Source organism: Physcomitrium patens, chromosome 9, assembly GCF_059467195.1.
Source record: "Physcomitrium patens ecotype Gransden chromosome 9, ASM5946719v1, whole genome shotgun sequence".
In the NCBI taxonomy this organism is placed as follows: Eukaryota; Viridiplantae; Streptophyta; class Bryopsida; order Funariales; family Funariaceae; genus Physcomitrium; species Physcomitrium patens.
The window spans coordinates 3,874,033-3,901,778 of record NC_143418.1 but is presented as its reverse complement, the minus strand read 5'-3'; the positions used below and the strand labels follow the sequence as shown (position 1 = coordinate 3,901,778).

Genomic DNA, 27,746 nt, shown 5'->3' with positions numbered 1-27,746 from the left:
AATCAAGCTATGTTTCACCCTTTTGATTTCACACCAAAATAATGTTTCACAAGCATCTGCATTGGATAGAAAATATCTCATTTCACACCTCCGTCTGAATGGGGATCCCCTTTTCCTTGTTGAGCTACGACTTAATTCTTTGTGTATTGCAGATAAGTTGTGAGGTGAGGCTGCGAGAATGACCGAGGATTTTTTCTTTTCTTCCACTTCGGCGGAATCAGTCACTTTGTCTTTTGTACTGCGAAACGCTACGCGATCAAAATCAAGCTTAGGATGCATTATTTCACCTTGTCACTGCCTAGAGTTTTGCAAGTCGCTTCAGTCGCAATCGTGTACAAAGTGGAATATGCTTTTAAAAAAAACCAAAACTGGAGCTCAAAATGAAAGCCAATAGAGACGAGGAAAGAGGTGATGCTTCGATGCGTAAATTTTCGTAACCTGGTTGAAGATGAATAGCTTTGGTGTGCTGATTAAGGCAAGAAATCGGTTCTGAAGCAGAAAAAGGGAGACGCATTAAAATCAACGGCGAGCTTCTTGAGAAATCATTCAAGAAGAATTCAGCACGCTCCACATTTTGCCAAGGTAATCAATGCAGCTGTCTAGCAAACTCACCATCGAACGCCATGATTGTTGCTAATGCACTCAAAGCCTATTATGTAACTTTAATAGGAAGAAGCTTGATTAGAACTTTAATGTCATGTCACCAACTACTAATACTAATTACGCAGCTTGGATTAGTCTAAGTTCGATTCAATGAACCTCGGTACAAAATGTTGCGTCTCCAATCCCAAACGTGGGTAGAAAGAACCACCTGGAGATTTTCAAAACAATCGACTAGCCAGCGGCTAAACACAATTACACACAGCCCTGTTTAGTCTAAGTAAGATTGAACTTAAGACACAAATTCCAACACAAATTTTGTTAAATCTCTACACTGGACAGTGGACAATCTAAATCGTGGTTGCAGAAGCAACTACGGCTGGATTTCAAAACAGTCGATTCACGGCCCTTTGCTGCCGGCAAAAAGAACGAAACAGGGAAATTTTTTAACCATCCACAGAACCTACATATATTTAGTTTTGTACCTTGCAACGTGACGAGGGACAAAGGGTGATCTGAACAGGGCAGACCTCCAAGTCCGGGCAGACCTCCAAGTCCGGGCAGCCGCGACAGAAAGAGAAGCGGCGAAAAGAGAGAAAGATAGCCAGGCAGGCAAAATGTTGGAGAGCAAACTCTGATGTAGTAGATGACGTGGTGGAGGGTGCGAGGGAGCAGCAGCAAGGATGAAGAAGTTTTGTTAGAAACAGGATTTGGTACATAAGAGCTTGGCTCATGTAATGGTGTTTATTAATGGAGGTAATGGGAAGTGATTGCCGAAGAGGGTGGAAGTTTACATTATCTTACTCTGCCCGGCGGGCGCTGGGGCTGGCTCGGAAGGACAAACTTTAGGGGATGTGGGAGGGATTCTCGAGGGGGAGGTGAGAGAGGAGACAGGAGACAGGAAGGGGGAGAAGGCTTAGTAGGGAGATGCTTGAGAGGGAAGGGGACGACGAGACAAGAGGCGATCAATAGATGCATCATCGGGAGGGGAGACGTCTCTCTCCATCGTAGACGACGGCAACGCTCGTGCGCTGCTGCCGGGTGTGGAAGAGGGCCGGAGATTTCAGACGACGACGTTCGACGTGATTGAGTGTAAGTGCGATTGTGTTCGGAGTTTGGGAGAGGCTCAGCCACCTTCAAGGGGGGCGGAAGGGACATTGAAAGTAAAAGGAAGGAAAATGTCGGGATACATCATCTCATACACTCAGTTGGGAGCGAGAAGGTGGCGCTGGTAGAGCTGAACTTGGTCAAGTTGTTATTGCAGCCACCGAAGATTTCAACTGGAGGTGTTTTCGTCAACTACATTGACTCAGTGGCTGTAGTGTTGGAAGTGGTGGTGGAAGATTGGAAGAAAGATGGAGTCGTGAGAGGACGAGATCAGGGTTAGGCGGCTGTGTAAGTTCCCGAAGGTGAAAGTAGATATTTTGTGCGAGGTGAGGTGCCAAGGAAAGATTAGAGGTGTACGTGGAAAGTGGTGCGATGCTTTGGCAGCGCCTGGATATGGCTGTAGTTTACTGAGCACTTTTGGTTTTTTAGGAAAACTTTTTGTCGAGGACGTTAGAGTGGATTCAGGAGGTAATTGAACGTGGCTAGGTTGCGCCCCTGCATTTTTTGATGACAGAGCTAATGCCGATCTTCTGGTGGCGACTTCATGCGCCTTCGTGACGCTTTAAATCAGTCGAAGAGTTTCGACTAAGGAGCTAAAACATAGAAGTAATTCGCTAGAAGTTTGTGTTAGTGATTCATGAATGACTAATGGATTCGGATAATGGAGGACTGAAATTGTTAAGTAGAATATCTACGCATTGTCACTCCGCTGGAAAGCAATGTTGAATATTCTATAAGGTTACATCGGTGTTGAGTAATCTACAGAACTCTGCTTGACGAACGTGCCACAGCGATAGATTGGCTCTTCGATAATGTAGATACATGGCTAATACGGAAGTCTTGGGCCGTAAAGCTGGAAGTTAAAAAATATGGTGATCGAGAACAGCGCCAAAGGACAACCAGTTTTCATTGCTAATGCTGGAGCCGAAAAGAGCTTTTGTACAATAGTTTAACTTTTATGTTGTCTGTACTACTACTATTGCAGTCGGTACTGCCTTGAATACAGACTTTCAGATTGTAAAAGTCCTACACGGTTTATTATATACTCAACTCCCCATCTGGTTGAAGTACAGTGTTGTGGAGGGGTCGTTGCGGAGGCTGCAACAGTTATGAAAAGGGATAAGTTTCATGCTCCGATGGGACGATATCGACAATCGATGGGCTCTGCTGCATGACCTCAGAAAATCAACACTGAAATGCTCCAATCGTGATGAAGTCAGTGGAACATCGTGTCGAGTTTGTTTCTACCAAGCGCCTACCGACTTGTTTCATAGTGGTCTCGACTCTCAACAAGCTCAGCTTTCAGTAGGGCTTTACAGCCTATATTAATGCTCTTCTGCTTATCGCCATTCTTCCGTACCATTTGAGGTATGTCCGTTATACTTTCCCTGCTACCCATATGAAAATTCTTTTCTCGGTAGTGCATAAAGCATATTTTTGATTCAGACAGTGTTTCAGTTTTATTGAACATGCTACGTGATCATTCTGCGCAGGTACCGAAGGATCATTGCATTTCGAAAGTCTTCACATGGATCCATCGGAGCCTCTTCGAGCTTACGGGGCTGATTCCGACAAGAACTTGCAGACTGATTCCTACAACGGGTCACTGATGGCTTCCGACTCGTATAACTTTCTGACCGGGGCAGGTGTCCTTGATGTCCCTCTCAAAGAACAAAACGAGTCGACACATGCGCATAAATCATCCAAAGAAGGAGCAGCTCAAAACTCATCAGGCCCCTCGATCGAGACTCTATATACAAATCATGAGCCTTCTCCATCTTCCGGAAGCTTTCCAGGTCGATCGTCACCAGCTCCCGAGTGCAATAGCTGGGATAATATAAATGGAGGAGGATTGTATGGTAATTCTAATATGCAAAACATTCTCATTAGTGGAAGTGGGATGATGGCGGCTCCCACAAGCACAACAACTGCGCAGCTACTTATCGGTGGATTGCATGGAGGGTCCTTTAATGATGGCAGTGAAAGTGATCAAGGGAGTATCTATTACACTTCATCTAACCACCATGATGACTCAATGGCACAGTTGTACTATGTAAATGCAGCGGCAGGATTCTCAAACCCAGGGTTTCATTCTGATGGACGCCAAGCTGGACTAGTTACCACATCACTGTATCCTTCACAGCACGGAGGTACTTCTGCCCAACAATCTTCCACGGACCAAAGCCAACAACAATTTGGCGTTCCATTCATATCCCATGCGTCTCTTGCACACGGTTCAGTGAGACAGCGAGCTCTTGAATCTACAGGAGCAGTCCCAATTCTATCTCTTCACGAACACTCAGGAAGCCACGACGGAAATCATCACTACAACTGGCGAAATGGAGGAAACGAGCACCCATTTCTTCCGATGAATGCAGAGTCGAACCAAAACCATCAATCCCAGTTTGATACAGATTTGCCGCAATATGCTATGTCACGTGCAAGTCACGCAGATCTATCACACATGCAACGAACAGATCATCTCCAATCTGAAATTAGCTTGCACATGGACCGTTCACACGGATCATCCACCACTGGTCAGGTCTTGTCTCTGTCTTTATCTTCACATCAATCCCAATTCAATTCATCGGGAGGACAACTATCTGAATCTGAACACATGAATGCTGTTGCAGCACAAGCAGCTGCAATGGCTAAGACTAAGGAGCTAGCCTCAAGGTATCTGACAGGAGCTAATGCTGACCTGAGTCGTTTCCGAACCCCATCAAGGGATGATGTTGTGGGAATAGGGGCAAGATTTCTACAAAAGCACAACAGCGGTGGAGGTAGAAAGCATTTAGAATCCAGTAACTACAGTGGCCCATCAGGTACAGCCGGATCGAGTAACCACATCTCAGCCTCTAAATTCGAACGATCTGCACAAGCCATTCTCAACGAAGTCTGTAGTGTGACGCCGCTGAAACGACCTCCAAAGCCTATTAGATCTCCTGACCAGCAGCATTGGAGCGTTGCTGGTGGAAGATCTATAGGTGCTGACGCAAACCTAACTTATACTGGGAGAGACGACCGTTCTGCAATGCTCGCCGGCGAAGTTGATTCCGTCAGAGATCCAGCATTGTTCGTCACCGCATCATCACTTGTGACTGTCTCTCAACTTCCTCTTGACTCAGAGACGGTTCAGGAACTTGCAGATGCAGCCAGGTGTGAAAACCGAGTTGATCTAGAGCTGAAAAAGCAAAAGCTCAACCTTATGCTCGATGAGGTAATTTTGATCTGTTCTTTATCAATTGTTTTTACAAAAGGAAAACTGTAACGCGAAATGAACTGGAACGCTACATATTATATGGCGTTACCTTGACCCTTGGGCATTTGTAGAATTCGAAGGGATATCTGATGTCATTAACTGCCACTATTATAGTTCTTTGGAAGAGCTGAATCTACAATCGATCAAGTGCGCTCTTTCTCTCGGCTGAGCTAGCGTGTCTTGGATTACTCTAAATCGAAAAAAATTGCCAGAGTTCTTATATTCTAGAGTTAAAGTCACCTGAATCGAAGGTACCAAGATGATTAAGTCCAGTGATATTTGGAAAATGTTGTTATTTATTGTGCGTTCACAGTACAAACAAGTGCTGAATTCCCAACGCTCGCATTTTTACTTCTAGTCCTTGCTATACAAACAAATTAGTCCTCATTTTTACAACGTTTTCATCGTGCGTATCCGTATCGAGCAGGCTATTTCTGTTCTGATACTCCATGTAGTGATGCTGTTTTCTTATAGAAAATCCTGGTCATTTGCAGGTTGAAACCAGGTATCGCCGGTACTGTGAGCACCTGCAGCTAGTCATCACCGGATTCAATTCCCAAGCAGGACCTAGTACAGCGACTCCTTACACAATATTGGCCCTCCAAGCAATGTCCCGTCACTTCAGGTTTGCATTCTATGCTTCATGTCTCCGTTGGCAGCTTGAAGGAAGACTTATCCTTTCATGACCTGTCTGATTTTGTATATAGTATTGAAACACAGTCTTTCTGACTTACAGTCCCAACTTTAATTAATCCCTAAACATTACCTGACTTTATAAAGAGGAGATATCAAAATATTACATGGAAATCTTGGTTTGTCGCCTCTTAATTCACTCATAGGGTCCACCAGTTCAGACCAATCTAAATTTCAGATCAACGTGTATATACTGACTTTAAAGTTATCATTTATGTGCTTGTGTAAATGATAATACAGAGCTGACATGCAAATATATCATGGGCCAATCGCATTGGCGTTTAGTTAGTCACCTAGCTAGGTTTGCGCACAATTTGACCAATTAGAACGAGAGAAATTATCACTTACTGAAATATCCTTTAAAATTAATCAGCCAGATCCAAGTTAGTTTTAGTGATTCATTAGGAAGGAGTAAGGCTTTACTGGCAGAAGTCTAACTGATCTATTCACATTCATTCCACTTAATAGTTTTTTTTTTTTTTTTTTTTTTTTTTTTTATTATTATTGAGGGCGTTCTTGGCTTTGACAAAAAAATTCTACATGTTGTTCGAATCTCAACATGCAGTGTTACTTGAAATGTTTCAGATGTTTGAAGGACGCTATTGGGAGCCAACTGAAGATTGTCAAAAGATCTTTCGGAGAGGACGAAAGAACAGGTCAAGGTGAAACTTCTAGAATTCGATACGTTGATCAGCAGATACGTCAGCAGCGCACACTCCAGCAACTTGGAATGCTCCAACAGCATGCCTGGAGGCCACAGCGAGGCCTTCCCGAACGCGCTGTATCTGTTTTGAGGGCGTGGCTTTTTGAACACTTCTTACACCCGTAAGATATCTTATCTAGTACAATCAGATTTCAATGATTTGAGTTAAAAGTACTAAGCAAAATGAACCATCATGATAACTGGAATTTGATCACTCGCAGGTTATTGTAAGTTAAAGAATAATAGAATAGCATTCCTATTTACCATCTGTAAATATTATTTATTGGAACCGAAAAGATTTTCAGTAGCATTATTGGTACCCGACAAAGAAACAGAAAACAAAACTTGGTTTTTCAGTCACAGCAACATGATAGAAATTCAATTCGTACCCTTGAATAATTGGCAGAATTATATCATTGACTTTTCAACTAGTTAAGACACTTCATTCTTTTGATGAAGAATGTTCTGGAACCATACCTTATATTCAAGATTGTATTTAGTAGCACGATCAAATGTTGAGGAACATTAAGTTTTGGCATTTGATCTATCTGTTCTTAAGCAGTCGAAGTAACCGTCAGTTTATTCAGTTGGAAATTTGTGTGCACGTACTAATCCTTCACATATGTACTGAAAAAAATTGATCAGATATCCCAAAGACGTGGACAAGATGTCACTTGCGAAGCAAACTGGACTAACAAGGAGCCAGGTTTGACACAACTATATATATATATATATATATATATATATGATAATGATAGCTCAGAAGGCTCTAGAAAGATTGAACTTGATAGTTTGCAGTCTATGTTTACATGCACTCGCATACATTTTGCATGTTTTCCATAAATATCATAACGATATCACTGCGGGTGGCTTGGAAGCCCTTCCCTACAAGCCTCCACTCCAGAACGCTTGAACAGTGAGAAGATCAGTCATCAGGTAGCAGAAAATGAATATCTGAATCTACGATGTTTTGTTGACTTGCATGCGAGCAGGTTTCTAATTGGTTCATCAACGCACGAGTACGGCTGTGGAAGCCAATGGTAGAGGAGATGTACGTAGAGGAACAAAAAGAGTACCCTGGAGATCATACTGCAGCCTTAGCTCAGTCCGAAAGAATGGCCAGAGATCAAGTAGATATTGAAAGCCATACATATGAGCAGTATAAGGGAGGGAGAGGTCACACAGGCTTGCTACAAGAGATCAGCGCAGGTGCACAGTCCTCCAGGTTGCCGAATGGATTAAAAAGGAACGAAGATAGGGAACACGACACTGGAGCTAGCGTTTCGGAGGCTGGAGGGATATCTTCCGACACTAATGCAGAACTTTATTCACAGCTAATTCCTAGGAGTCATCATCTAGATATTGGTGCTGCTGGGAACTATAATCAGGAGGGTCGAGAAGCCAAGAAGCCGAGAACATCTGGTTCAGATGCTTTCAACATGACTTCATCAACAACGCTAATGCACCCCGGAATGGATGTTGAAGCTAGTGAGAGCTGCGCACGGACCCAAAATTTCTCCTCTGGCGGCGAATTAGACTTGCAACGGAAAAGTGACGTCGATTTTGGTACTCAATGTCAAGTTTTGAATCAGATCAATCAAGACGAAAATGGATATACTATCTCCCAACAAGGAACTACCATAGTCGATCAGATTGAACCTAGCGTTGCTAGTGGGACGTTTGCAGCATATAATAGCAACATCGGACACAGATACGGGAATGAGGATTATTCGTCTAGAACAATTTCTGCTGCCCTTACGACAAGTACTGGTGTGTCTCTCACTCTGGGATTATGCCATTGTGATACAAATCAACTTAGATCCTCATTGGTATCTCCTATTCTCGTAAAGAGTACCTACAACATGGATGTGAACGATCAGATGAACCAGCTGAACGGAGTGGAACATTTCGAAAGTAGGACTAAAAGTGTCAGCAACAATTGTCAGTCGTCCGCAACCATGAGTAACGGGCACTACAATCAAATTAGTGCAGTACAAGATGATTCGGATAATTCCACCCAACAGCTTTCGCCTCATCATGAGTTTGTTACTAGCTGACCTTTATATCAGGTAATCTGTTCTCACAAGCTAGTTATCTGACATTATGTGTCAGTTTACTTTGCATGATGAGGTTGTGTTAGCATGGTCGTTGATAGTGCACAGAGAAGACAGGTCAATTTGTTTAAATATTTTTTCCTTAACATTTTCCATTGTTTTGACGATTTTTCTTTTATGGATCTAGGTCACCAGGCATTGAGTGATTACCAAAGTGCTAACCTTCATCAACCCATGCTCAGGAAACATCTGCCTGGATATAGTGATCGATATTTTAAGAATGAGAGGGTTGACTGCCAATTGTTTGTTCAGTAGGTTAAGCAGAAGTCTTGAGTTTATCATGCAGCAGAATTGTGGTCATGTTGTGCCATCTGAATTTCAGATTGAAGTGTGCCAAATGCTTTCAAATGTATGGTCTGTCAATGCGTTATCTGTGACAGGAATCTCCTGAACACGGTGTGCTTTTCTATGTGTTGTGCAATTGGATTCAGCTCATTCATGTGATTTTAATTGTCCTAAGTCATCAGAAGTTGTAACTAATTTTTTTTATTCAGGTTAAACCAGACTGCTCTTGAGCTGCAAGGAAATTGTCTGTGCATACAATGTACAGTTCTAGATTACGAAAAAATTGAATACTTATATTTGCATCTTTCCTAGTATTCAAGAAAGTTCTTATATTAATGCCTTCATGTATATTGGTGAATGTTAGAAATTAATGCAAAGTTGATTGTTTGATCCTCCAATGCCATGAATCAATGTAAATTTCTTTTAAATAATCAATCTTCTTATTAAAGAATGACTTTTACATTCTTGTTGCAAAAATCTACAATATCTTTTAATTTTCAATTAAGATGCAATATAGCAAAATTAATTTATTGATACATGTGTATAAATCATATATTTTTCTTTACTTCTAATGTATTAATATTTCTTAAAATTATGCCAATATCAATATCAACATCTATACATTCGATTTTTAATATTCTATTTGCAAAAAGCATCGATAGTCACTTTTTGTTAAGAACAAATCAATTTTAGTATAAGAAGTAATACTTTCTTTCTAGCCATTTTTATATTATTGTCAATTTTTTTCTGCCATTCTTTCAACAAGAGTTTAGACATTAAAGCTTTTTGATTGTTTTAGTAATAATATCTAAGTTGGTATTAAGAACACATTCAAAACTTCAATGAAGAAAGAATAATTTCAAGAAATCAAGACTAAGACGTGTATAGAAAAGAAAGATATAATATAGCCAATAAGATAATAATCTATGATTAATGTCAAGAAACAAGAAGGCGTTAAAGCCACAAGAAGAACAAATTCAAGAAATGACTTTAAAAGAGTGAAAATGGTCTTAGTCTTGTATCTACTTATATTAAATGCAAGACCAAAGATTTGTAGTCCAAGCTTTTCATGTCTTGCCATGCTAGCTAGTAGATGACTATCAACCAAGACTTAAGAAGCTTCCTAAAAAAACTTATGGTTCTAAATCTATTATATGGCTTGATTTCTAAATTCTAGAAGCTTTTTAGAAAGCCACCTAATATAGCTTAGCTTCTTAACTAACAAGTTAATTCTTCTATTAAGTTCATAGAATGTTTTAGAAAGATCTACTATAATGTAGAAGATTCTATTTGCATTGGTGGCAAATCAATTGTGATCATAATTTATGCATTTTAGAACCTTTAATTTGGCATTAGGCAATGGTTTTTTTACATGCCATGCAATAAAAGAATTTGGTTTTGTCCATGTTATGTATATTTTGAGGTTCATACTATACTACCTTGCTTTATAATCTTAAAAAGCTATAAGTATATGCATTTTAAGATTAATAGTTGCATTGTTAGAATAATCACTTTCACTAGGCAATTTTATATCTTTGAAAAGGGAATTGCTTTAGTGAAGTGATTTATAAGCAAATAGAAGTTGTGTATTGGAAAAGAGAAGTAACATGCGAAGGAGGGGATAAAGCACATATTACTATGCATAACTACTTTCTACTTTGATATCTGCTAATTATTACCTAAATCTGCAATAGATTATATTAAATAGTGGAGGTTCAAATATATATATATATATATATATATATTATTTTTCTTAAAAATCATATAGAATAAAATTAAAATGATATTTTTTTATAACTTAAATTTATAATTACTAAAATCTAATATTAATCTATTTTTTTGAAAATATCTAAATAGAGTTACATTTTTATAATTTCTATTATATCTAATTGTATTATTTTAGTTTAAAATCAAATTTAATAGTTTTCAAAACTTATAAAATTTTTAAAAATTATAATTTATGATATTGCTTGCAGATTCTTTATATTTTCATTGATTAGAATAAAAATTCTAAAAAAATTATACAAAGATATTATCTTTGTATTAAAAAAATTATTAAAATAAATATCATGTAGACTTTAAGGCCAAATCTATAAAGCATCAATTATTTTTTAGATTTACATCATTCATGCAACTTTAGTCGTATATATAGATATAATTTTTATGAATGCTTGTATACTTTTTTAGTTAACTGCTTTTTCCTCACTAAATAATATTAATATTATAAGAGAGTTTGGTTTCTTGGCATTATGAATAATCTTTATGAATTTTGAAATAACTTATTTAAGGCTTTAAATTTATCATATATTTTTATTTTTTTTTACACTATAACGTTTGAATATGATAGCTTTAGTCTCCTTAAAAATCTAACTTGTAAATCTTTCATTACAAATAAGTCATTACTTCGCTTCCTATAGCCTCTTCTCTCTACTAGCATAGGCTGTGTTGTATGTAGATGATTATAATTACCTAACATTGAAGTTATTATGTTTGAAATAAAACCTTTTCCTGTAAGTTTGTAGAGACATATCCAAAACAAATCCTACGATATAACTTCCTAGGTTTTGTTGTTTCACGACAAATATCGAAGAGTAGCTAAGCAAAATTTGCTAATACCTCCAGTACTACTTTTCAATTTCAACTTGCAAAATTTCTAAGCACTCATAAACCAAATCATTCGAAGCTAGCACTCGGCCTGAATTGAATAGGAGTTTAACTGAGAAATAATGTGGTAATCTGGGGACAACACAAACCAAGAGTTTTAATCGAAGTGAATAACATGGTTGATTTGAATTATAAACAAGAAAAAACACTTCAGAAGCAACACAATTTTCCTCTTGCTATAAAGGCAACATGCCACAGTAACAATTCACAAATTGGGTCTCTTGTCTCCATTCTGAAAATGAATCTTTAATCTAGTAAGCTGATGATCCTGCCTCGTCTTTATAGGCTTAACCTACCTACTGAAACTTGAATAGAAATACATCATGTCTACAACTAAAAGAATCTGTTCTTTAATCTTGTAGCAAGCAAGGTTCACACAACGATGAAGAGTTGAGACCAAAAACTTCTCACGCCCAACCCAGAAGACATACCGACTTTCTAAGCTGTGAGATGAAACTCAAACCAAAAACTGGAAGGATAAAATCTAGTCTTGTTTCTCCAGTTCGCCCATTCTTTCAATAATTGCCTGCAGCAGACAAAATCATCTCACCTTTTAGCAAAAGACATAGCGACGTCCCAAGACAGAAAAAACAGTTAGAGAAATGCTTACTGAGCGAACTAATGTGTATACCAGCAACCAAAAAATCTCTATGAACAATTTATACAGTGGTTACCTTTTTGCTGGTTTCTTGCAATTCACCAGCAAGAATGAACTCATCCAATATCAAATACACCTGTCAGTAGATGAAAATGGTGTCATTCTTACACACTTGAAAACAAACACTAAAAAGCGTCATATAATCCACGATAGATTCTATTGCCTACATCCGGGTACATCCAGGTGCACGATGCATTGTTATCGAATATATAGACTGCACATGCGTCAAATGCCAGAAGAAACGACGCGCGTGTACCTTATGGAAATTGAAAACCAAATCCAGCTCACAGACGTTGCTAAAAAAATGATCCAATATCTCCACAAACAAATGAATACTTTCAAGATACGCCAGCTCGTTGTCCGTAATATCAACGCACAGTGAGAAGAAAAGCCCAGCATAACGTCGATAAATCACCTTGTGTGTTCGAAACTGCACAATATGTTCAAAGAGAATCACCACAAGGATGAAGTGCTTCATACCCAAGCCGGCTGGGAGCTGGTGGCATGAGGTTCTTAAGTCCAGTCACTTTGCGGCTACTGAAAATAATTAGTTGAACATATGCTAACACCGACTGGTAAAATTGGCAGGACCCTCACCTCAACAAAATTGGTGAACTTCGGATCCCTGTTAACGACCAACCTGTGAACCTGCACACGCGCTGAAAAGCTCAATACAAACCTGCATACTGCGACGTCCATGTGATCACGTAGAGTTTGGACTATTATTCTAAAAGTGATGTTCAAGGGTCCAAATGACATACGGAAAGCATGCAATCAATGAAAAGTGTCACCCCCAGATATAAAGTTTACTTATCAATGCATGAATCTACTTCTGCAATTGTTAAAAAAGATACATTTTAAGCGATATTAGAACAGTTTCACAATACAAAATTAGTGAACACTGACGAAGACTCTCAAGAAGTAAATTTATCAATACCTCATACTCCAGCTTGTGCTTTTCCGAGTCCTCCAACGGAATGTAATACTTAGCCAGGCGAGTTTTCCCTTGCCGGTTCTGAAGAAGTATAAATCGAATCTGCTCCAAAATCAACGTCATCAACTATCAATACTAGCTTTGATCATACATCTTAGCGTTCTAAGAACATCACTTGCACAGTGAGCAAAAAATCTAGGTACATAAAAAGGAAACCGCTATTGTTTGAGTTCAGAAAAAAAAAAAAAAAAAAAAAAAACCAAAAAAACCAAAAAAACCAAAAAAACCAAAAAAACAAACAAACAAACAAAAACGAAAACTCAATTGTTTCAATCAAATCAGCTCATAAAAACCCTAACAAAATCAAAATCAAATTAAATAATAACATAGCACAAGTCTAGCTCCAAGCGAAACGCCAGCCACAACTTTCTAGCTGAACCACAAGCCAAATCCAACGCAGCTCCAACATCACGCACAGCACCAATCCCCACAAACCAAAATTCTTCAGACACACTCCTAACCCTAAAAAGCACCAAACACCACCCACATTCACAACACACAATACTAAACAGAGTAACAGCAGTTTAAAAAACTCAAAAAAAACGTCAAGATGAAAACACAAAGAAAACACCCACCTTGCATTCAAAAAGCCCCAGAAACTCATGGATCGAAACCCAAATACGGTTTTACATCCGAACTAATAATCCGACCTATTGAGCAGTAACTCCCTACGACCTCCTCATAACAAGTAGCCCAAGCGTGGAAGAAATGAAAGCTGCAACCCAAAAGCTGCGAGATGGGTGTGAGAGAGAGCCTCACCATGGTTACTGGACTGTGATGCGGTGTCTGTCGATGAGCTTCCACTGCCAATTGCGCAGATGCGAGAGATTGCGCGCGAGGGCACGAGCGATGGTGAGCGAGCTTTGACAAGAGCTTCAGCAACGCAGAGCCCGTGAAAGAGCCGTTCGATGGATGGATGAAGACCTGATTGGATCGGTACAGGGGCTTCATTCATCCTTCCTCTTCGATTCTGTTCGTTCTGACACCGTGTCAGATATAATGTCTCTGTCTTATTTCCATTTGTCTTGGTCACAGGTTTTGTGGTTTGATGGCCTTTAAAGTAGGTTGAACAATTAGACTTTTCCACCTTAAATATATTTAAATAATCATTAAGTGCAAATATTTGCGGATTTATAGATAAATAATTATAAATATATATATATATATATATAAATTGTGGTTAAAATGTTATATCATGTTTTTGTACATAGATTAAATAAAGTGTTAAAATTTTATATTTGAATTGTAAACATTTAGAAAGGAATCTTTATTGTGTTTACTTTTGCATTAAAGTATGAAATGAAATTTAGCTATAATGTCGTTGCTAGTGTATGTTGCATATATATATATATATATATGTGTGTGTGCGTGTGCATGTGTGTGTGTATGTATATATGAATACTTAATATTTGAAAAAACTGTATATACAAAAAAATTATATTAAATTAAAAAAATATGTTTTATTGAAAACTCTCAATAGTAAATGTAATGCTTTCAAATTTTATTTAGAATACAAAATTTAAAGTATTAGACTAATTTATTATAAAATAATAAGATATTTGTTGATATTATTAAATACATATTTTTTCCACCACAAGTGCTTATTTACTGTAACTCACTTAAGCAACAATATTCTACAAAAAATGAGCCAATACGAGTCTAGATTAGACGTTCTACCCAAAAAAACAAAAGGAATTAAATTCTAAAGCCAAAACAGACATACAAGTCACTTAGATTTCATGTGAAGATGGTACCTTGAATACTGAGACATAGACAATGTTGTGTGTTCAAATTTTTTGTATGTTAATTCATTGCTCAACCTCTTGAGTTCATCTCACAAACAAGGTTCTATGAATGTGGTGAGATAAACATTACAAGCAAGCCACCTCTGATCAGATCCTATGTCCTTCCAATTAGCACACAGGAAAGCAAAAAAAGAAAAGAAAGGAAAAAACATTTCAAATGTATTTTTGGTTGATTGATAAAGAATTGCACGCACTGCAGGACTTCAACTGACTTGCATCAATACTTGGAAAATGTCTCCACCATCTTCTTCCCAATCCCACATCGAACTTGCCGTCGAAACCCAATTGATTTGCATGAGTCCGTGCTAGCCTGTAAAGCCACAAAGATTTTTCAAGGAAATAAACGAAGACGATGATGATCATCATCTTCGGAGAGAGTAATTACCACAACAGTTGTAGCGATTGCTGTTGCAGAGCACGATGGCGGAGAAACAGATCATGGGAATCCCTAGAACTTATGCTCATTGCTTCATGGTTGTAGCCTCTCTTTACTTCAATCACTCTACACGCAGAATTGCGAAGTGTCTCAAATTGTCGCTCAAAGTGCTCGTCATTTAGTTTTTTCCGTTTAGTTGCCCGACTGCAACACACTATGTTGGCCCCACTATGAGGTTCCTTCGAAGGAGGACTGAGTCAATCAGCTTTGAAGACGCAGAAGGATTGCCAGCTTACCAGTTCCCCAATAATTCCGCGACTCGGTCTCTTCACAAAGAAGAACAAGAAAAAAAAGTCTCCCTATTTCAAGCAACCAACGCTCACCGACGCGCACCCACTCTGAATGCGCTCAAGGAATCCAAAATCAACACATAAATACCTATTCTATCCGACACATATTATCCGCAACTGAAGAGACGCAACAAACAAACGAAGAATGCAGGCGCGATTACAATCCTGCGCTTCATTAGGAACTGCACAAGATGAGGGCAGGAAGACAAGAATGTTTATATTTTTGAGTCTGCCCGGAAGGAGAAAGGCGGGCCATCATCATCCATCGCCAGCCCCGCCCACGGGTACTAGCGGGGGACCCGGGTACGCCCCCATTTTGCAGAAATCTAGCGGCGAGGAGTCAGCGGCGAGGTTGGGCTGCGTCTCAACATAGCATGGTGCCGTTGCAGAGACCAGAAGAAAGGGAACAGACACAGACAGAAGATTGATCTTCTGCAGCTGCTGTCGCTCTATCGCTGGGACCTCACTGCCGGGCCGTTCGCTCTTGGCCTCGCCTCCACTGACACCCACCCACTTGAACATACACTCACACACACACGCACATGCTCACGCACCCACCAGCCCCCGCGTCCTCCCTCTTACTCCACTGCACCACTGCGTCATTGAATCGCTAGATCTGCACGCCATCATCTGTCTCGTTTATCCACTCCTGCAACTGCCACTGCTATTCCCCCCTCCCTGCTTTTTCCAGCTCATTCTACCCCTGATCCCTCGTCTGTCAGCTTCCCAATTCCCTCGGCAACTCATTTTTCGAGGAGTGCACTACCAGTAGTGGCTTGGGTTGCAGATATATATATATATATATATATATATATATACTTGTTGTCGTTCTGCGGGATTTTTGGCTGCACGAAGCTGGAGAGTCAATTTGGAGGCTCCCTCCAGGGTGCTTGATCCAACAGATCAACTGAACTTTAGGTAGAATTTTTCTGTTTGCCGGGTGTTGCTCTGTTCGTGAGAGAGAGAGAGAGAGAGAGAGAGAGAGAGAGTGTGTATGTGTGTGTGTTTGTAAATGTGTAAGTGTGTGTTTCTGTGGATCTCTTAAGGTGGTGGTGTAGCACGTCGAATCGAGCGGAGAGCACGAGGCGGAGGAGACGAGCATCCATTTTTTTTTTTTTTTTTTTTTTTTTTATTGGAATTGATGAGTTGTGGGAACGAGGGTGGTGGTGGAGGATGAACTTGGGTGCGGACGGCTTTGGGAGGTGCCAGCTCGCGCAGGCGGGGTCAGAGAGATATTCTGGCCTGCTTCATGTGTGCTGTTCCGTGGATGTTTTACAGTAAGAATTAAAAAATAAAATAAAATAAAATAAAATGGAGGCATGGAAGGGAGGCAGGCAAGTAGTGGCACATGATCCTCACTCGTCGCAGAGGAGCCTGGTGTTTGACGAGGAGCGGGCCGCCAGGCGATCAGCGAGGAGGAGATGGCTTCGTAGCTTTGCGTGCCTGCTCGTTGCCCTGCTGGTGCTACTCCTCGTGCTCGGGTGCCTGGGAGGTATTATATGGCTCGTCGTGAAACCGAAATCGCCATCGTTGGTCCTTCAGGGAGTCACCTTGCACGACATTAAGGTAGGAGCATTCAATGCTCGAGAAACGGGTGCACTCAATTCCTACTCTCTCCTCATTTCTCTAGTTATGTGTACGCTATGATGTCCGAAAACACTTCGGAATGGAATGTTGTGCTCAGCAGGAGAAAATTCAGAAAAAAAAAAACACCGCCTGCTGATCATGGTGCTGCGTGCTCTTGGTTCAGGTTCAGGTAGCAAACGGAACAACCAATGCAGGGAACCCTACTGTATTGTACTTGAACTCCACCCTCCTTCTCCTGGCAACTAACACAAACCGGATCAGCGTTGGCTATTCCACTGTACATTTGAATGTCACTTACGGCGACGTAATGCTAGAGAACACCACATTGCCAGCATTCCGTCTGCACGCACATGGCAACACTTCCATTGGGATACCGCTTTCTGTTGACAACCGAGAGTTTTTCCAACCGGAGGGTCGCTACCTTCTTAGGGATGCAGACAACAACAATTTGCCTCTAAAACTTACTGGGGTAACAACTGCAGAAGTGTACACATTTGGAAAAAAGTCACTAATGAAGGTATGATTCATCTACTCTGGTAAAAATATAATGATACATAGTATTCAACTGGACCTTTTTCTCCACTGCGCTTCATGACAGCGTCAGTGATGCTCAGGATTAACCCTGATTTGTGAATTTGCCTGCCTAACTTTCATTATTAGGTCAATTCGATTCATTTTGACTGCAAGTTCAAGATTTCGAATCTCCAAGTTGAACTCAGTTACTGTGATGGTCGTTTGCTGCAGCTCCAGATGGATTGCGACATAGTGATTCAATACCAGGATCTTAAAGTTCATACCAATGCTTGCAAAACAAGGTCCTCAAAACTATGACCAGAGCCTATCAACGGGTAATGTACCTTGTTTTTCAAGTTTGACCTTGAAGAAATCGCAACACTGTATATACCCTGCGGTCCACTTAGTCCCCATTGTAAAAGACCCTAAAGAGAAAAATGAATGAAACTCAGTGTTAGACTTGGACAGCGAGAAGACGTGGATTCCATGTAGACTCCGGACAGTAGAAACGGTGTACAACATATCTCTAGCTGATCTTCAGCATCTTTCAACAACCACCTCAAGTTGTAATTGAATGTTGAGATATCGGTTCCTCTCCCTCCCCTCCTTCTAATCTCCACATGAGTTGGTGCCACAAGCTCCTGTCGTTAATCTGGTTGCTACCCTTGGTCTTGTGTGGATTGTAAGAAGCCTTCGCCATTAGTATGATGAGCAGATGCCTTGTGACATGAAGGTCACTTGTCTAACCACCTGGTCTTGCCCTGGATGTTTTAATTGTGTTTGAAGTACTCCTTTTACGACATGGGTCCTTTGGGATCATGCCAACCAACTGTATTACTCGAGAAATTCCAACTCATTTGAAACACGACGACATGTTTCCACTTGATGTGGTGTTTTCGAGGTTGAACGTTCTGTAGACTGTGAAGATCATTACTGGTATCTATACTATCAAGCTTTGATGTTCATGGATACCTTGGGCATGGGAATTTGTGTGTAGGGATAACGCTGAGGAATCAAATTTCATAGTCTAGATGGAGCAGGTCTGCTTCTGCTAATTAGCCAAATGGGTTGTGTCACTGACATGGCAGGTCTTCCTGGGCATTGTCAATGTAACTGTTTTCACAGCTTTAACTAAGAGAAACAAACTGTTCTTTGGATAGGTTTGTATCTAAAAAGGCTTCACCGACTTCCACCTTTCTAGGGGTAGTCCATGTTTGATAGAATATTCCACTGCAAAAAGGCTTCATTATCTGCATGACTAGGCTTCATGTGCTCGTTGCTTACAGTAATTTACAGGGACCGTTGGAAGGCTCTGTCGGTGGAAATTGATTGCATTGTTTTTCAAAATTGTTCAAGTGGGCCAGGTCAGTAAAATGTGCCGCAGGTACCATGGTAATTATTTTTCTTCGCCGATTTATGGGCAATTTTAACAATTCTTTTAAATAAATATTTTAAATATTTGCCAATGCCTTCTAGTTAAGATTGGAACTTAGGGTGTAGGGGTGGAGAAGTCCAATGAGCCTTGGTAGAAGAGAGGGAGTGACCAAGGCAAAGGATAGAATATGTAGAAAAGTTTAATTTTATATCATTATCACTACTAGCCTACTACTAACCTACTAAGATGGCCAAAAGCAATTCTTCCACCACCAAAGTGTCACTATACTCCATTGTTTCTACCCAATTCTAGTTGCACCAACCCTTTCAATTAATGACTTTGAAATTCAATCTCACATGATTTATATTGATCTTAGTTTTCTTTTGCCCAATGTTTGCCAATTATTTGGTGATAGCAAGCAAGATAAAACCAAGACTAGTACTTCTCATCTACATGTTGAGATATTAAGGTATCTTTCGTGTTCAAGTTGTTCAAATGCATGAATTCAACTTAAATAGTAATTTCATGACAAAGTAAACATATCATGAAGAGATCTATTATGGATTTTAGAAGTTGTACAAGTATTGAATTAAAAGTGAATTTGAAACTAGTACTCAAATAGTGTATGATTGTGGAAATAATTTAAATTGGGTGATTAGATAATTAATTTTTTTAAAAAATAAAAAGGTGATTAGATAATTAATTCATTTAAAAAAAATAAGATTAGATATAAAGTCAAATTATTATACTATATTTTGAACATTATATTTCTATTTGATATTACAACAAAATTTTGGTTTTAATTTAAAATAGAATTTTTGATATTCTCTTACACTTGTACATAACTTTGCTTAATGCACACATTTATAAATAAATAAATAAATAAAAATTGAAAAATTGTTAGAGTAATTAAAGACAATCAAAGAATACAATTGTAATAGAACATATATATTTTTTAAAAATTAAGCTATTTGAAACCAGAGTATAATTATTATTTTTGTTGTAACTTAAAAAGTTTTAGAAATTTATTTAAACAACTACAACATATAAAAAATTAATAGAACTATGTTTAGCTGAATCTAATTATTTGAATTTATATTAATGTGATTTCAAATGCATTTTAGTAGTATTCAAAATACAGAGATACATTAATTTTTGTATAATTTTTTAGAAATATATATATATATATATATTGTATGATTTAAATTTTTGGTTAATATTAAAATATTCTAAATTATATTTATCTATGATTTTCAATTAGATATATTATTTTCGAATATTTGAGTTATAATAAATAAAAAATCATTATTATTATTATTTTTCAACTTTGGTATTTTGCATTTAATTTTTATAATTAGTAACTATTTTGTAATAAAGCATTTATTGAATAATAACTCATAGAGAGTATGTATGTATGTACAACAAGTAAAATGGTTATGAAGACTAAAAGAAAGACTTATATATATATATATATATATATATATCTATATATGTATTTATATATTTCAATTACACATTTCATTGATATACAATAACTGAATTAATTTCTATACAATCATATTTCTATTTTAAAAAGAAGTATGATACAAGTTCAGTTTTTCTTTTTATTGGACTAGTCTGTAATAGTGATTGGTTTTACATAAACATATTTCAATAAAATCAGACACTATTTTATAATTCAGTACTATACTGTACTGTATTTTTATTTTTATTTTTAGGAAAGTAACTTTTATCAGATGAAATTTTGTAAATTCAGAATAACATATTGTGTTTCAAAACATTCATATTTTAATCTCCTTTTTTAATGAAATTATTGGATTAGAAATACAATCAATGTTATGATTGTATAAATTAAACTTGAAATATTAATCTGTTTTTTCAATCATTCTATTGTACCAAAAAAATAAAGTCACAAAAATTTCTTACTTCAATTGTAATAATTATTTTTATTTTTAAAAACCTTAGTTGTGAAATATCATTCTACCATGAATACATAATTAAGATAGCTTTATTAAATTTCATCTAATATGATAATCCTACCTGGACCAATGCCTACATCTGCTAATGTTTCTAAATCATCTTTCAATTCAATTGGAATGGGTGAATCCTGCAAAAATAGATAACAACAATGCATGTAAATTTGGTTTAATCTGATATAACCTTTAAATTCAATTCAAATTCCACTCATTTATTTATTTTCATCCTTATTGTTACATGCTTAATTCATAAAGTTGCATATTATGATTTTTAAAGATATATCATTCATACATTTATATATTTGTATGTAAACAATCACGAGTTATTTTAAGGTCATATTAAATTAGCTTTTAAAAAATGCAATGATGTTTTGCATTCACACAAAAGTACAGATTGGGACATATTAAAATAGTGGTTAAAATTGCCTGGTCTTTGAAATACAGGCGTTGTTGATTAGAAGGCAATTTAAAAAGACTTTCACAAACCACCTTCAACTTTCCTATCTGCAAAGACGTGCATTTGAGTAAAAAACAGACTTCGACATTGTTTTTAGAGCATATAATGAATTTCAAACACAAAAAATCATCAATTAGAAGTTTTTTTTTATTATTATTTTTTATTTTGGGTTGTCACGATAAGAAATGAAATGGAGGTCCACAAAGACACAAACCGTGGTTGCAAGAGGCAGTTTTTTTGTGATGGACGCACATTCTCCAACTCCAGCAGCAACACACTCTATTGTTACCGCTGTGAATTGACGAAGGATAATAATAATAATAAAATGAAATGTAATAAAAATGAATTCCATACTAAAATCAAATAACAAAACCCCATTCACATTTTCAGAAATAATGTAATTTATAAAAAAAATTACATCTTGTATATAATTCAAAATGTATATTCTTGAGTTCCATGTTTATAACTGAATACATGTATGTCTGTGTATATATATATATATGATCCTCTTTCTTGCGAGCGTACAGTTGGTACAGCGTGCTTTCATTGCTGTACCAACTACCTAATTTTTATCCTTTAAATTTAAATCTTTTTTTCTTTTTTTCTTTTATTTTATTAATTGAAAATATTGACATTGTACCAAAGAAATTGTTTGCAAAAGAGTCGGAGTTGGCAGTGTTGATGTATCCAGAACTCCAAATATCTTCAGGCAAATCATGGATCATCCTTAACTTCTCAAACCGAGGATGACTTTTAATTATTCTTTCTTTGCTTTGGGTTCTCATGGTTTGGAGCACATGCCTCACATATCTGCATCAATTACATCCCAATAACTCAAACAAATCAAAAAATCAAAAAATAAACCGAAAAAAACAATTGCTCTAGAAATTGGCAACTCAAACGATTTCATTCGAAACAAACTCACAATTCTTTTTACTAACAACAATAATTCCAAATCACTTGAAAAATTCGATATAGTTCATTTATTGAACTTAAACAAAAAGTCTAAAACAAAAGATTAGCACTAACCTTTGATAAAAAAAAATTAAAACAAAAAAACATTAAAGATTGCGAAGTCATTCTGTTTTATCTATTCTTCTCCCTTTTTTATCCTCACGAATACTTAAAAATCTACAAGTTTCTTAAAAAAAAATAGAGAAAATTTTGGAAAGATCCACATTGATGAGGAATGAGGTAGTTAACGCTAGAAAAACCAAACACGTAGTAAATACGCCAGTCAAGGCAAAAGCAAAGGAGGAGAGCTAAACCTGATTTCCGAGTCCCTGCGCTCTCTTGGTTTTATCTGCCACACTTATCCGAAACGTGTGACTTCAAGAGTAACAATGTTCAAAATCTCAAAACCATAAACAAAAACCTCATGACTTGTAACTGTGAGCACAGCATAGCAGGTGAGTTAATTAAACAAGTGGGTGTGAATGAGGAGCTCACTCACCAAGCTGCCATTGAGACAAGACAAGCTGCCCATGCGAGCTATCAGCATGAACCTCGTTGCAGTCCCCGTTTTGTGATCCGTTAATGGATTATCTGACAAGCGCACATCCTACACCAGAGCCAACAGTTACAGCTGAGATTCACGAGAACAGGAAACCTACTAGAAATGCATAGATATATATATATATATATATATATATATTGACATTCTGGGTGTGTTTACCTGAAGCGAGGGGAACCAGTCTAAAGCATCCACAGAGGACCAGTCGGCAAGGTTGTTTCTACCTACAAGTTGTGGGCACACATTATGTCCAGTTCTCTAGAGCCACATCACGAGGAGAGGAACAGAAAGACATCAAATGATATGCCCAATTTGTTGTTTCTCTCTTTTTTCTATTCTCCCTGCTGGAATTAGGTGAAGCTTGAAAAGGAGGATATTGATGTGAGAAGAAGGCTTACCCAAGTAGAGGCAGAGCAGTGAAACGAAAGGCAAAGAGGTGCTGTTTCTGTCTCCAGACCTTGCCAGATATTCAACAAGCGTCAAGCGATTGCCGTTCAAGCACAATTTTGCTAAACTGCAGGCACAAGAGAAGTGCTATCATAGGTCATAGTGTATGCTTCGGGGGGTGATGTGGGTGCCAGAATCGAAAGCATGAAATGAAGGTGGAGAGGTGAAGGATTTATTACCTTGGGAGCTTGGAGAGCTTCATCACTTCTTGCCAGTCCTCCAAGTAGTTGTCATCCAAGTTCAAGAGCCGCAACGTCTGTAGTCCTTGAACAAAACCACCTGCATCTTCGTTTCCATCCTGCCCTACCAATGTTTCCCAACCCCCAGCTTCATCAAGGATTGCCCGTTTATATCCTGCAGTTTTAGAATTAAGCACTTGTATGTATATATATATATATATATATATATATATAGAAGTGGGATTGAAGAGGGAGCAACCGCCGTTGGGTGAGACCTTTTATCCAAGAACTAGTTATGCATTACTTAAATTGGATACGTTCGTATGATGAATTAATTTGACAACCAAACAAACAAAAGAACATAGAACACCTTGAAATTTGAGATACAATTTCCAATCAAAGACAAGTCTTGAATATTTGGAAGGTAATGCTTCAAAATGTCCACCTGAATCATGTTGCCATAAGTGTGTGCAGCTTAGTTGACATGGATAAAAAAAAAAAAGTGAAGCTTATATGTTCCAAAAGTTGTGATTATGGGTATGTCTACAAAGCCTTAAGTGTACCGTACTTGGCTCCATGTCAAACCGCAATGGTTGAGAGCAACTCCCGTCAAGTTTGATGATACGAGTAGAGGCTTGGCAGCTGCCGCAAAAGGGAAGCGGCTGCAACTCAGTTCTAGAATCCGAAGAGCTGGAAGCTCATCACAGATCCGTTTGACCTCCTGCACATTACCAGGTTTGACCATGCGTCAGGAGCCTTAAGTCCCTTCAACCATGGGGTTTGTGTGTTGAATTTATGTCCTTGAATCGAAACATAACCATTCTTGTCGATGCTGAGGTAATGGTTGAAATTCAATCCAACATATACGTCAATTTCATATCAATTTTTTTTGTGTTCACAAATTTGCCACTCAAATCCACCCCTGCTTTCTGATTCCCAGTTTCAATGTTGTGGAAACATTGTTCACCAATTTCTTGAAAATTGTGCTATTGCATCATGCACACACAGGGTGGTTGCAAGCTCTCTCTCTCTCTCTCTCGCTATATATATATATATATATATATATGTTTGCCTGTGTGTGAACGAGAAGTAAGCGAGGTGAAAAAGGTTTCCTCTTACGTGCCAATCGGGAAGAAGGTTTCCAGTGAGGTCGAGCTCTTCAATACCTGTACAGGGAACATCACACCACCTACAATCCCATCAGATGTGGCGGCAATGCGATGTTAATGTATCTTCTACTAAGTAAGACTTTGCATCAATGTTGATATCAGACGAAAATGGAACGGAGGCTGTCCTGTACTATTTTTCATAAGCGGTGCGAAAAGTATGGTTAAATGTTGTTGTCGATGATAATAGGCAGTTAGTTACTCGGAGCAACATCTCGTATATGCCCCGCTGGGCCTGCACAGCACACGCCTGCATACGTGAGAGCTGCTAATCGCAGAATGCCTAGTTGCCCCTGCCGATCTTCCACTTGCTTTTTGCCGACAAGGAGCACAGGAACCTTTGTCTGTCTTTTCTTACCCGTTGATAACACATACATTTCCTCGTCTGCATAAAATTTCAGAAAGATGTAACATAAGTATCACTGATGAAACACAATGCAACAAATATCGCAGATTAGGTGGATAGTTGAATGAATGTCTGTGTGGTTGCATATATCTACTATTAACCACAACGGAACCTAATTGAGAGTGGTCCTGAAAGTGTACGTCAAAGGAATCAGCCACTTGGATCTTCTGTGAACATGTTAAAACTTATCACAGGAAACTACTACTCCTTGTATGGGTCACACGAATTTTTGATTTGGGAGATAAACAAACCTGGCTCGTCTTTTCTATTACTGCTTGCTCTGTATTTCGAGGTCAAAGCATCCAGCAACGATACTCCCGTGCTGAGTGTGTGAGGCCGCACAAAGGAGCCGGACTTCTCTCCAACTGTGTCGAAATAACGCACTCCGTCCACCACGCCGTTGTGGCGACCTTGGCCGCTGTCCCAGTCCACCCCAACCCAGATGCCCTTGAACCCATTCACGATACCAACGAACTTCACGCTTCCTAACTGAGGGCCCTTCTCTGTGTTCAAGGAGGAAACTCGCTGCCCTAACTTCAACTGCTGCCTTGCAATTTCACAGACCCTCGCATCCGCAACTTCGCCACCCGTCATGGTCGACTGGAGGCACATGTGGCATCAACATAATCGAAGGAGGGTGAGTTGTGCTGCTGAAAACCATGTGCCGAAAAATCATAGAAAGTGTTATGAGCATATTATTTGCAATCGATCCCGAGAAGGTCGTCACATTGTTTCTTAAGTTGGACAACGGTGCATCGTTTCATGTGTTCCACAATGAATGAGACCTTACAAACCCAAATTGAAAAGCCCACCCCTGTCTAAGCGGGACTTGAATGAAATCCAGGCCAAGGATTGAGCTTTTGTAGATGCCCAGCTGCAACTTCAAACAGCATCAGCTCATTTCACCACTGCGACAATTCCATATTGCGCATCACATGTCCTCGTTCGAGAGGTTGTTCTCAGCAGCAGCAAATCCGCCTCCCACAAAAAGTCAACTTCAAACTTCACAGCTATTCTCCCAGATTCAACAATCCATTGCAACCGAAGGAACTGAGAATCTGACTTCCATGAGACCAGCATTGTTGAGAGGACGTTGCTGGGCACTGAGAAAGAATGCCTGGTGGGGCACTTCGGGCCTCTCTTGCACACAGAGATGTGCGCAAAACGTCGAAAGCCGGAGCATTCGTGACGGGAGGAAGAGGGAGGCGGAAGGAGGAGCTGCGGCACCAGGATCAATTCAGCCCCACAAACTGCAGTGCAACCTGCAGTCCAGGAGGCTCAAACGGGTACACATTCGAATAACTACCGTAGGCCTGGGTTCCTGTGTCGACGTTCCTCCTCCTCAGCGGGACGAATTCCTCTTTCCAACTAGTACTTGCAGTTGTGTGCTTCCGATCCACATGTGCACAATTCATGCCATTGCGTTGCGTTGCGGTGCTGCAGCGGCCGCAACATCAACCCCAGCGCCGTTCGGCGGTGGGAATAGAACCCACGCGGCGATGGGTACCACGTGTGGAGGTGACCGTGTGTCGTCTCTCTCCGTGGGCTCTTGGTCGTTGTTAGTGGGTGCCGTTATGAGATGGCATCAGAGTATGGGGAGTTCATTGTATCCAAAATTCATAATTGTGATAAATCCGTGGTATGATAATAATTTTGTTGAATAGGTACCTCGTTTCTAAGATAAAGGAACAGATTTTCATACGCCATTTATGCACTAAACCATTGTTTGCCATTGTGAGGAAAAGGATCTGCATAGACAGTTCATAGGATCTCAATTTGGAAAATAGTCTTCTACATCTTTTGTATATAAAGTGTACAGTGCTTTTGAATACAATAATTCATGGTTTACTCTTTTTTATCTTTAAATATAAAGTATTATTATTATTATTATTATTATTATATTTTTCACATTAATACCTTAAATCTTTTATGGATCCAATTTAATCAATAAATATATTAATATACCATTTCAAATTAATTGTATAATAATATATTTTAAAATTTTATATCATTAAAAATTAGTCACAAGATAAAATTAGTCACAAGATAAGAAACACATCAAAATTTGAATTAATTTAAAATTGGTCTAGAAAAGATTGAAGTATTGTTTGTCTTATAAATACAAGTGATGGCATGGATGTGAAATATGAAGAAAGCCTATTATATTATCTATTAATAGAATTAATGAGATTCTATATATCAATTTGTTAATTTTTTTTTTTTTTTTTTTTTTTTTTTTTTTTTTTTTTTGCTACATTAGTAGAGACAAGTATTAGATGCATAAACACAAAATCTAATTATGTTCTAAGTTTCTCTGCTATATATTATAGTTGATTAATCTTATTTTTTTTTGTTTTATTTTGTTTTGTTTTGTTTTGTTTTTTTTTTTGTTTTTTTCAAACCTACTTAAATTGAGATTGTTTATTTGATTTATTATTTTCGTTTTCTTTGAAGCTTTCTATTTTTTAAGGCTATGAAGAAAAAAACTCAAAAAAAAGTAAATAAATAAGTGAGAT

The 27,746-nt window shown here is 38.3% G+C and overlaps 4 protein-coding genes across 9 annotated transcripts; 2 read left to right on the top strand and 2 right to left on the bottom strand.

The window, feature by feature from the left end:
* Window positions 1-1,512: 1,512 nt before the first annotated feature.
* LOC112286529 (uncharacterized) lies at window positions 1,513-9,162 on the top strand. Its single transcript, XM_024528476.3, has 7 exons — window positions 1,513-3,075; window positions 3,201-4,927; window positions 5,464-5,594; window positions 6,248-6,487; window positions 7,011-7,071; window positions 7,358-8,434; window positions 8,607-9,162. The coding sequence occupies exons 2-6, from the start codon at window positions 3,236-3,238 to the stop codon at window positions 8,420-8,422; spliced, it is 3,189 nt and encodes a 1,062-aa protein (XP_024384244.1). The 5' UTR covers window positions 1,513-3,075; window positions 3,201-3,235; the 3' UTR covers window positions 8,423-8,434; window positions 8,607-9,162.
* Window positions 9,163-11,577: 2,415 nt separating this feature from the next.
* Window positions 11,578-14,046, bottom strand: LOC112286439 (AP-2 complex subunit sigma). 2 transcript variants are annotated; one of them, XM_024528323.3, is made up of 6 exons: window positions 13,840-14,046; window positions 13,024-13,122; window positions 12,684-12,734; window positions 12,343-12,516; window positions 12,103-12,162; window positions 11,578-11,954 (listed from the first exon to the last, which is right to left on the bottom strand). In XM_024528323.3, exons 1-6 carry the CDS (start codon window positions 14,029-14,031, stop codon window positions 11,913-11,915), a joined length of 618 nt encoding a protein of 205 aa, XP_024384091.2. In that variant the 5' UTR covers window positions 14,032-14,046; the 3' UTR covers window positions 11,578-11,912. The 2 variants fall into 2 exon arrangements, with proteins under 2 accessions (XP_024384091.2, XP_090109092.1); XM_090252966.1 differs by having other exon boundaries at window positions 12,502-12,516.
* A 2,305-nt stretch (window positions 14,047-16,351) lies between these two features.
* LOC112286471 (uncharacterized) lies at window positions 16,352-18,310 on the top strand. Its single transcript, XM_090252965.1, has 4 exons — window positions 16,352-16,529; window positions 16,658-17,177; window positions 17,362-17,715; window positions 17,943-18,310. Exons 2-4 carry the CDS (start codon window positions 16,923-16,925, stop codon window positions 18,027-18,029), a joined length of 696 nt encoding a protein of 231 aa, XP_090109091.1. The 5' UTR covers window positions 16,352-16,529; window positions 16,658-16,922; the 3' UTR covers window positions 18,030-18,310.
* Window positions 18,311-20,866: 2,556 nt separating this feature from the next.
* Window positions 20,867-26,762, bottom strand: LOC112286551 (tubulin-folding cofactor E). Of its 5 annotated transcripts, none has more exons than XM_073536179.2 (15): window positions 26,016-26,762; window positions 25,482-25,830; window positions 25,027-25,209; window positions 24,778-24,824; window positions 24,227-24,379; window positions 24,029-24,103; window positions 23,659-23,777; window positions 23,431-23,546; window positions 23,195-23,256; window positions 22,973-23,080; window positions 22,788-22,822; window positions 22,160-22,329; window positions 21,734-21,810; window positions 21,489-21,566; window positions 20,867-21,193 (listed from the first exon to the last, which is right to left on the bottom strand). In XM_073536179.2, exons 2-15 carry the CDS (start codon window positions 25,822-25,824, stop codon window positions 21,098-21,100), a joined length of 1,662 nt encoding a protein of 553 aa, XP_073392280.1. In that variant the 5' UTR covers window positions 25,825-25,830; window positions 26,016-26,762; the 3' UTR covers window positions 20,867-21,097. The 5 variants fall into 5 exon arrangements, with proteins under 5 accessions (XP_073392280.1, XP_024384283.1, XP_073392281.1 ...); XM_024528515.3 differs by having other exon boundaries at window positions 26,021-26,762; XM_073536180.2 differs by having other exon boundaries at window positions 26,025-26,762.
* Window positions 26,763-27,746: the final 984 nt, after the last annotated feature.